This window comes from Antennarius striatus, chromosome 8 (assembly GCF_040054535.1).
Source record: "Antennarius striatus isolate MH-2024 chromosome 8, ASM4005453v1, whole genome shotgun sequence".
Classification (NCBI taxonomy): Eukaryota; Metazoa; Chordata; class Actinopteri; order Lophiiformes; family Antennariidae; genus Antennarius; species Antennarius striatus.
Genome location: NC_090783.1, coordinates 22,188,618 through 22,199,749, shown reverse-complemented (window position 1 = coordinate 22,199,749; position 11,132 = coordinate 22,188,618). Strand labels below are relative to the sequence as shown.

The window sequence follows — 11,132 nt, the reverse complement described above, 5'->3', positions numbered from 1 at the left end:
GCTGCGTGTTTGTAGCGGCAGACCAGTTGTAGGACGCCTCTAGATCAGCATCAGTCCCTGAAAACGGGGGGGAAAAAAGTCAGATAGCTGAAGGAGTGGATGAAGACTAGTGTTGGATGACTGAAAAGTATTCCGCCTGTCGTTTTTAAATATTTTGCTAACGTAAACTAGCATAATGTCCACGGATTCTCCTAATAAACCTGGAACGCAGCTTTCGGCAGGCTGGGGCGGCGATCAGACCTGAACACAGGTCCGATAAGAGCGACGGGCTACCGCCAGCTAGCTTGTTTTAACGCCCTTCTTAGGTAATGTCCGGTTGACTGAAAATTTGAAGATATATTCCTAAACTAAATGGATAAACGAGTGAATGACTGGAGAAATGGCTGTCATTTGATGTTAGCCTTGCTTTTTACAAGCAATCGTTAGTTTTTACATGTTAGCCTGTCAGTGTGGTGGCATATGGTAGTGTGTTAACACATGCTAAACTAGCTTAAAACTAGCTTTCTGCTACCTGCTTCTTGAGAGTTTTGGTTTTGAAATTTGACTTGAATGTGACCCAGTTTTCTAATTTTACGTAACGCCGTCAAGCAGCAACCAGATCCAAAACGGCAGCGGCACAAGAGAAACTGGAATCATCCAGCTCCGCATCCCGGAGGAACATGGAGTTAGCAATGGTGAGTGTACCGGCAGGTCAGCACACATGTGTCTGTCTGAGGGGAGCCCATCTGATCTGTTGTTTAAAACAACTGAGATACTTGTGGAAGAATAATACAGGGAAATTATTTAATTTATTGGTCAAATGTCAAGCGATCCTACTTTTGTGCGCGTAATTACGCATTAATGATAAAATACCACCTTGTGTGTGATCATGCGATCATGTCAGTGTATTAATATGAATAAAATTGAGCTTTCACACATAAAAATCTGAATCCATGTTCGGGGTGTTTTTATAGTTTATACTTCTGCGCGTTTAAAGAACGCTCCATGACATTGGTTCGTCCTGCAGTCCGCTGCTTCTCTCCTGTACTTGACGACTGATTGCCTACCATGGTGTCCAGGTCATCATAAAAAAAAGAAAATCAGACTTTTTATTTGTAGACATACAGTATTCCTCTTTCTTTGCTTTCATTAGGTCCTGTGTATGGCCACAGAGTGCCACACTTATTTATAACTTAATGCCTGCCATGCCTTAGTACTATTACAGTATTATTATTGTTATTATTGTTAATATTTTTAATAATATTATTATTATTCCCTTTCCCTATTGTCTTAATTTTCTTCAATGCATATTTTCCCTGTTTCTGTCTGTTCCTATATTTAAATGCTACTGTACCATTTAAATTTCCCAGTTTGGGATAAATAAAGTATATCTATCTATGATGGCATAATGTACCTTTGACAACTTCTACCTTTAGATGTTGTTGCTCTTCCATCCTCATCTATGATTTCCATTCAGAAATGGATTCAAAACTTTTACAGTATTGTCATGGCTTGTTTTTAACGTCTTCCATTTATATATATATATTTTTTGTTCATTGGCAAAGGTACATACACTATATTGCCATCAGTACAGTATTTAGTACTATAAGGCACACCTAAAAACCTTTAATTTTCTCAAAAACCGACAGTGCACCTTATAATCCAGTGGGTCTTATTTGTGAAAAAAGTTTTGAAATAGGCCATGCATTGACGGTGCACCTTATAACCAGAAGCACCTTATAATCCAGTGCGCCTTATATATGAAAAAGGTTTAAAATAGGCCCTTTATCAAAGGTGCACCTTATAGTCTAGTGCGTCTTATAGTTTGGAAAATACTGTATTTGCTCACCTGCCTTGTCTCATATACGACTAGATATGAGAGCATATGAGCTCCTGCAAGCGACCCATTCTTTAATAAATGTTTGTAAAGGAAGTCTACATCCCTAGGTGCTAGATTTTATACATTTGTTGCCATGGAAGTGTTTGGAACACTTGATTCTGATTATTTGGATGGCTGAGCGAATTTTGGAAATATAGTGTATCTATACATTTAGAAAGACAGAAATATTTATGTCTGCTGCTGCAACAAACTTTACCATGGTTCTTTTTGAGGGTCCATGTTTTTGCCTGACCCAATTTCAGCTGTTTGATCCAGATGTTGGTCGGGGGAGAGTTCACAAAAGTCTGAGAATCCAAACCAAATCAGATAAATACTGTGTACTCTCACAATGATACCAACATCTAATGCTGTCAAAAGCTGATCCTTCTTTTTGGTTTGCAACATTGCTTGCAGTGATTGAATACTCCAATAAATAAGTATAAATGGTTTTTTTACAGAAAGGCAAACTCTTGACAACAGAGAAGACTTCCCAGTGCCATTAGAAATGAGTATATGTTGTATTTATATTTAGTTTATTTGTATAATTGTTCATTACAGCAGATGTTAAGTGATAAAAAATTTTGCCAGAAAGCAACTGGCATTCAGAATCTGGATACTGGTGGTGGTGGTGGTGGCTGATGAAACGAGGAGGTTTGTATAGAAAACTGTAGGGTGGATTAGAGACAGAGAGAGAGGGACAGAGAGACAGAGAGAGAGGGGTCTGCTTGAGAGATGTGGCTTCATCTTATCGTATGTTATTATAATAGCATCACAGAGAGCGCGATGTGAAAGAGGGCAAGATGCAGGAAAATCGCGATTCTCAAAGCCGAGCACCCGTCAGCATGGGGAAGGTAGAGGAGTGTATTTATTAAATGTGTGTGTTAAGCTGTCGTCCCTTTTATTTAGAAGCTACACATTTGCTTTCAGTTATGTTTATTTAGCATTTAGCATATACTTTGATTGTATGCGTCAAGAAACTTTATTTTGTATGTTTTCGCTTCGCTTGTCTCGATTGTTATAATTGTCTCCTTTTGTTTCCACCAATAACGTGTTTTTTTGTGTAACTGTTTATCTTAAAATGCGGCTAAATTTAGTATAATGTCTGCTCACGTCTGCGTCTGATTCCCTTCTGCCTGTTGTGTCTACGGGTCATGGAAGCAAGGTTTAGTCTTGGTATGATTCAACCTTGGTATGAGTCAACAGCCGTGTGTGTGTGTGTGTGTGTGTGTGTGTGTGTGTGTGTGTGTGTGTGTGTGTGTGTGTGTGTGTGTGTGTGTGTGTGTGTGTGTGTGTGTGTGTGTGTGTGTGTGTGTGTGTGTGTGTGTGTGTGTGTGTGTGTGTGTGTGTGTGTGTGTGTGTGTGTGTGTGTGTGTGTGTGTGTGTGTGTGTGTGTGTGGTGATGGGGGAGACGCCGCTGTCTCTTTGTATCTCCCTCATCTCTGCAGCCTGACCTCTGCTCTGTGCTACAGGGCTTTTAATGGTGATGTCAGTGATTTTTCTAATCCCCTGAACCTTTATTCAGGCGCATATGTTGCTCCTTATGTTTAGTAGGTTTTTCTATCAAGGTAAAATGTTTATTATTATTCAGGTTCATAGATAACATGGCGTTTGATTTGATGGAGATATTTTTTTGGAGCATCAAACAATAGATAAGAAATGCTCAGAAAAATGTTGAATGTTTTATTGAAAGGGTCACCTTTCCTCACCTTTCTCCCCACCGTCTAACACATTTCTCACTCATCCTCAGGCTCACCCGGCTCTCAAAGCCTTTATGTGTGGCTCTCTCAGCGGTACCTGCTCCACGCTGCTCTTCCAGCCTTTGGATCTGGTCAAGACCCGTTTGCAGACGATGCAGAAGAACGCCAAGCCGGGGTGTGTGTTCACATCTGAACATGCAGACGCCAACAGTACATACTCACTTGCATGTACATCAACATACCCTTATGTTTTGGCTTCTCTTTGTCTTTTTGCTCACACAACATTCTCACCAAAGATACAAAACAACAGAGACACACAAAAAAAAAGCCGAGCAGGACAGAATTTGCAGTCACTGCTGGCCGATTCTGCTTATATGACCTGTGTAAGGCAGTGAGTCACACCAGCACCATCTAATCACACTGTCAAGCAGTTAGGTTCATAATTAGTTTCACTGATAACGGGAACAGGAAATCTTTTGTGCTGAAATTAGAGTTTTTATTTTTAAATACATTCCACAAGTGGAGCATTTTTAATTGTTCACAGCATAAAAATTTGAATTCTTTTGTTTGTCTTTGAATATCAATAGTACTTTTTTTTTTACCTGCATGCTTAACCATTTATAAATTTCATCCTGCAGTGCACCAAATATGGGCATGGTTCCCGTTTTCCTGCACGTAATTAGGACAGAGAAATTCTTCAGTCTGTGGAAGGGAGTCTCTCCGGTGAGTAGCTGACCTTGTGCATTAATATTTATAACTTTTCATGTTATTGCTAATTCCATTGTTGTATGTAGGGTATAAATGCAATTAGTCCACCCTTTGTTGAGCAAGAGAGGTTACAATGCAGTCAGTGCTGGAGGGATATATAGGAGAAAGTCTCAACCAGCAGTTTTTCTGTCAGTAAACAGGACTAGTAAAGCGTCATGAGTCATTGCTGGTATGATTACACAATTTAGATTTTTTTTTAAACTGTTCACATGTATTGCAGTTGTCAAAATATGGTGTACATTGAAATCTTGGATAAAGCCAGCTTGAATAGCTTGACTTGAGCCAAAAGCAAAATATGACAAATGTTGACCACCTCCTTATTTCTTGTCTGACAGTCGTTTGTGCGCTGCATCCCAGGCGTGGGAATCTACTTCAGCACTTTCTACTCTCTGAAGCAGCACTTCTTCTTGACCCAGGAACCCAGTGCTGTTGAAGCTGCTCTGCTTGGAGCGGGGGCCAGAACTGTGGCTGGTGTTTGCATGCTACCATTTACAGTTATCAAGACACGCTTTGAGGTAAGCAATTTTTGCTGTTTGTACCGAGAGACCTCAGCTGACCTGAGACCCGTCCTGACCATCTGTCCGTAGTCATTTGCTTTTAGTGTGTTATTTACATAAACTTCATGGTAAACACATATTTACAAATTATTTGACTCAGTAATTAGTTATAATGAAGTAAACAGTTCTTTTCTACAATGTTTCATTCATATTTTGATGAAATTTTTAATGAACAATGACAATGTCCTATCATTATATATTCACTTTTAGCTCTTTCATTAATTAGAAGTTCTAATAAAATGAATGTTGACCCATGAATGAACCTTGAAGTATGACAATTTTTAAATCCATAAAGGATTTGCAACCAAATGCCACAAAAAGAAGGTCCACAGTGACAGTTTTTAATCATCTTTAAATAATTGTAATTTCTAATTCGGCAATTAACCATTTTTTTCCCCCCAGCATCATGAAGTATTGGCTTTAATTCTACAAACTCTATTAATCTGACTTGTTTATTTTGTTTTGTCAGAGTGGCTGTTACAATTATGTGAGTGTGTCTGGGGCGCTTAAGAACGTGTGTGAGACGGAGGGAATCAGGGCTCTGTTTTCTGGGCTGACTGCTACGCTGCTCCGAGATGCTCCATTCTCTGGAATATACGTCATGTTCTACAGCCAGGCCAAGAGGACGCTTCCTCAAGGTGAAAGCCACATGGCATCAGCAAATAAAAAATGGAGATAAAATAAAATGCGTTTAGTTTTTTAAAGATCTGACAAGAAGTGGGTCGCTGAAGTTTTGTCAAGTGTTAAGTGACTGACTTTAAAAAAAAAAAAGGTGTTAAGTGACTGGTTTTAATATGACTGAGGTCTCAAAATGAGTGATATTCAATTTTGCCCTTGTTGAGACCGGTACCAGTAACTTTTATGCAGTTCCGTCCATTGATTTTTGCACACATCAGAAACACACCCCTTATGGTTTTGTGTGGTTATGGTACTTGATAATACATATTGGTGAATTAATTTTTCCTGTAACCTGATCTCTTTTCCCTTAGATGTTAATTCATCGAGCTACGCCCCATTAGTGAACTTCAGCTGTGGAATGGTGGCGGGCGTCATGGCGTCACTGGTCACACAGCCTGCTGATGTGGTGAAGACCCACATTCAAATTAGCCCATCTCAGTGGAGCACAAGAAAATCTATCCGACACATCTACCAGGTGTGTGTGTGTGTGTGTGTGTGTGTGTGTGTGTGTGTGTGTGTGTGTGTGTGTGTGTGTGTATTTTTCAATCTCAGGTGTTTCTTGTTTTATTGCGCATGTATGTCATTTTCAGGGAAAAGCACTCATTTTTGCTATCAAGAAGCATTATAGAATTCATACTGAATTTCTTCGCTCCATCCTCTCCCCCTAGGAACATGGAATTGGTGGGTTTTTTCGGGGAGCTGTACCCAGGTCCCTGAGGCGTACTCTGATGGCTGCTATGGCTTGGACTGTCTATGAAGACCTGATGGCTCGAATGGGCCTCAAGTCCTGAAGAGCAACGGTGACTGGACTTCAGTAAAGCAGTCAAGGCCAAAATGACAAACGACACTTTCTCACAAGGCCTCGTGAAAGGAATGAGGAAACACATGGTCAAATGAAGAATCAGGTTGACGGATGTTGGTAAAAGAGAGTGTGTGTGTGTGTGTGTGTGTGTGTGTGTGTGTGTGTCTGCTAATATTATTTGTGCTTATTTATCTACGTAGGTGTGGGAGTTTGAGATAGTGATGCACCTGACAAGTGATGCTCTGCTTTGCTGTAAGCAGAATGTTTTCCACTTTCTTTGGAGCACCCTGTTTTATGGGTGCCACTAATGATGAAGGCTTTCACAACAGTTGTGTAACTGGGGCAGAAATAGTTGTCCTTGTTGAAATTGTGTTTTAAATGTTATGAAGATAAACAGGACATTTGGCAAACTGGTGTAACTTGTAACCCCCCCCCCAAAAAAAAAAAACACTGTAGAGAGATTAGATTACATTTATTGCAAGCTCAGACAATCACTAGTACTTACACGACTGTGTTAAGAATATCACCACAAGGCCTTTGTTGCCACACTCCTTTGGTTTTTCAGTTTACATAAAAAGCACCTGTGATACGTTTCTGACAGGTCATAAAGCTATGTCTGCCTTTCCACAACCTTACTTAAGGTGTTCAGTGTGAAATACATTCAGTCCAGTGATGTCAAGTTGGTCAGATGCAGATTTTATATATTATTTTTTTTAGTTTTGTAACTTTAATGTTTGGTTTTTTTAATTGCAAAAAAAGCTAACATATTTTTTAAGAGAGGGTGTAACTAGAATATATTTTTCATAATTTGCTGGAGTGAGTTACAACCTGTGAAGCAAGTTTAAAATGTTTTCCCATGGTAAACTTGTAAGTTTGTTCTCTGGGTATTGTTTGTTCAACTACTAATTATTAGCACTTGAAAAATTTGGGTTTTGACATTTTACAGCTCCTTTCATTTGTAAATATTGACCAAACACGAAATTAATTTCTGGTCGCATTGAATTAGGGCAATATTTTTCTGTTGCTTGTGCAGCATGCCCTTACTGTATTTATTATTGTTTGTCAAAAAAAGAGGTGATTTATGGAATATATAAATATATGTCTGTGTTTAATTAAATGATACCAAATGGAAAATCTCATTGATGTGGGAGATTGCATACAACAAAATTTATCTTTTTTACTCCCAAAGATTTCTTTTTAAAGTTTGGTAACGTGAAAGAAAAATCACTGCTTCACTAATAGTTACAACAGAAAGGCCAAACTGTCTATTCATTTTTTTTCCACTCCAGGACCGGCTTACAGAAACTCCAGGCTAATAAAGATTCCCATCTGCTGATCCCCGATCTGATGGGAGCAATCCAAATGTTTACAGTAGCAAACCATAATCTCAGACAAAAATGTTGTGTAGCAAAGAGAGAGGAACTGATTTCTATGCCTCTGCGTCTTGTGAAGGGCAAAGTGTGCGGCGAACCCTGCCCTACATACAGTACATTGTAATTCACTCCTGGAAGTTAAGTGTTACTCATTATCTCCCTCACGCCACCGCTGTTGTCTTCACTGACCCTTTGTTGACTATGTTGTATGTGGTCATTGTTACTGTAGGGATTTGGTCTGTGCATGTGTTTTCTAACAAGTAGCACCTGCATTATTTATAAATGAATAAATTACCCTCTTTTTAAAATAAATTTGTTGTTTTTATTTTGTGAAATACGGAGGATTTAACTTTTTTCTTTTGTAGTCTTATGTTTAAAATAATTACAGTATTTTCCTCGCTATAAGGCATGACACACCTAAAAGCCTTTAATTTTCTCAATTTCCTTTAATTCAATGTGCCTTATGTATGAAAAATGTTTTTAAAATAGACCATTCATTAAAGATGAGTTTGCAGATGCGTTTTATAATCCAGTGTACTTTATGTATTAATATTTTTTATAAATAGGCCAATCATTGATGGTGCGCCTTTTAGCGAGGAAAATACTGTACACCATATAGACGTTATATATAACGACATAGAGACAAGTAGTGACACACCAGCAATAATTAAGGTCTAAGAAGATGTTACCAAATGTGGGATGTTTTCAAACCAAACTACACAAACATTTTCAGTATATGTATGTAACATGTTAACATGAGTACATTTTTACCCTTGTTATCTATTGTTTTTCCACCCTCAACTAATCGATTGGGACACGTGATAACATGAAGCTAAAATTAAAACATAAACATTTAAGAGTCTACCTTAAGTAACAAGAATCACATTTAATAGCAGATAAAGCTGAGTTTGTCCCAGCAGTCCCAGTCCTTCAGCCTTCCCATCCTGGTTAAGACGCCACAGAATTTCCGTTTTGGACACGTGTAGCTCTGTTGATTCATGTACAATGCAAACAGCGTTGAAGGGTTCCCGTCCACCCAGTACCACTGGTCACCCATGTAACGGAGGCCAATCCATACCTGCTCATCTGTGGTACTATGCTTGATCTTCCTAACACTCAAAAGTCCTTCGGTGACTGAACCCAGGCTTATGAGTGCAGTATGAGTCTGTCTGCAGTATAATGCTGCCTCTTCCCAGGTTACCTCGGTCTTGATGAATATCAGGTTGAAGCAGAAGAAGGGCAATTTATAAGAATACCAGGCCTTGCGCCAACCAGTCCCGATGCTGCAGTTGTGCCAACAAAGTGCACCAGCAATTCTGTCAGAAAAGCCATATGTATGGTTTCTCAGCCACTGTATATTTCTTGCGGTTTCTCCTCCTGACCACTTCCACACGGATGAATTTTTGTAAAGACCGGTCCAGAACGACTTATCAACTTTCCCAATTGTTGCAATTTTCAGTTTTTTTTCCTCCTCCGCATCGATGGGGGAAAGATCGGTGTGATAACTTCTGCAATAATCTTGAGCTTTATTCCATTCCAGTGCATCTGGCACATAGACATGCTTTCCAAACTGCGCTGACACAGTTGCAATTAAAAGCGTTTTCAAAACAACAGCCTCCATGATGGTGAAGTATGAATGTGTCTTGCCCGTGCAGCAGTGCACTCCCTCTTCTGTCGCTTCCCCTTAAATCCCTCTTGCCTTGTAGTGCTAATGAAGAGATGACAGCGTTATGAAAGATCCTCTGTTTTGCCTTGGAAATTTATAGTCATTTGACATTGTGGAAGGTTCTTAGAGATAGGGTGAGGAGCTCAGTCACTCAGGAGGGGCTCAGATTCACCTCCTCCTTAACAAGAAGAGGTGATGGCTGTAGAGAAGGAGGTTTGGACTCCGCAGAGACTTCTGTCCCTATGTCCCAGAAACAAAGAAGATTGAAGAATGAATAAACAAAGAAACAAACAAACATTCTTTGAAACATATTTCTTGTGATCAAAATTCTGAAATGTGTGAGTGATGGTGAGGCATTTGCACCATTCTTGTGCTACATATCTGAAATACATGAATGATCAGTGCCCTTTAACATTTTACAGTACAGTATCTGTATTTTCCATGACTTGCCAATGCAGATGCTGTTCAGACTCAGTGCCAGGCCTAATGACTGTGTGAATACAGTATATCAGGATAGGATTTAGATAGGATTTGTAGTGTTTTCATTTGCTTTGTGTTTCTGTGGTATACAACTGAAAGATGTGACTATTTTACAGAAAGCAGGTTTTTTGTTTGTTTGTATTATTACTATTTGTTTCATCAGGGTGTACCTTCGTGTTTTGAAGTTCCGGTCAGTAGCATTTCAGATTTTACTGTTTGCAAATCATCATCTGCAGTCCATGAAGCGTCTGCATTTTCTTAAACATTTTACTGAGGAAGTTCATTTACATTTGACCTTGACAGAGTCAATGAAAGCAAGTTATATCTAAGTTCACGGTTCCTGTGAGCATTCTGACTGTGAACATCTTACAGAGCTACTGTGAAGTACCAAAACTTTTAATGTAAAACATGACGCCACCTTCCTAAATGTCACCGCAGATCACGGTGTCATCTGCAAACATCATGGTCCATGGGGATTAACTCTTCATGTCCTTTTGTCTGTTCAATAAACCTTGTTATTTGACACACCACAGAGGAGTATTTTATCACTACTTTGTCAACTGAAGTGTGGAAAGTACTGGATTTGGCGCTTTGGTGGATTTAATAACCCGTCTGGTTTCCATCATAGCTGCAATTTTTTGCAGTTTTACAGTAACTTTGGAGCAGCATATTTCTAACCAGCGTCTCTCGGTAATCTAGGGGCACAGTGAACTACAACATCGGACTAAATCTCTGTTTCTCAAATTCTGCGCTGTGATTCGTTGAAAATGGAGAGGCGGGACATCGCGGAGACTAGCCATTGGCTATGGTGTAGGGTCCTTCGCTGATTGGAACAGAGAAAAATGTCGTAATCTAGTAAAATTTTAGCGAGGTGTTGGTGCTTGTGCGTGAGTTGATGTTGCAAAAATCTTTAATTTTTGACTTTTTTTCAAAAGGTTGCCCCACAGATGGGACTTGATTCCACATATTATAAATACTTTATATTAAAAAAAAATAATTGAATTTTCGCTTTAATTCTCAGTTCGCTGATCTACTGCTGTGAAGTCAACAACATTGTAATGAATTAAGGGTTCCGGTATTACAAAAATAAACGTCCCTCTAGAACAGCATACTGTACCAGTGTATATTAGACCGACAGCTGTATCCGAATTTTTCCTTGTCCTTCAATTGTTTTTGGGCCCGATAGGAACCATAATGTGAGATTCATTAATATTTCACCCCAGAAAAGGCATTTAACGGTCACAGAATTTCAT

At 39.2% G+C, this 11,132-nt stretch overlaps 1 protein-coding gene across 1 annotated transcript; it reads left to right on the top strand.

The window, feature by feature from the left end:
* Positions 1–8: 8 nt before the first annotated feature.
* Positions 9–8,034, top strand: slc25a38b (solute carrier family 25 member 38b). The gene is made up of 8 exons (XM_068322130.1): positions 9–305; positions 592–674; positions 3,606–3,730; positions 4,194–4,278; positions 4,659–4,838; positions 5,350–5,518; positions 5,870–6,033; positions 6,227–8,034. The coding sequence occupies exons 2-8, from the start codon at positions 660–662 to the stop codon at positions 6,347–6,349; spliced, it is 861 nt and encodes a 286-aa protein (XP_068178231.1). The 5' UTR covers positions 9–305; positions 592–659; the 3' UTR covers positions 6,350–8,034.
* The last annotated feature ends 3,098 nt before the right edge of the window (positions 8,035–11,132 follow it).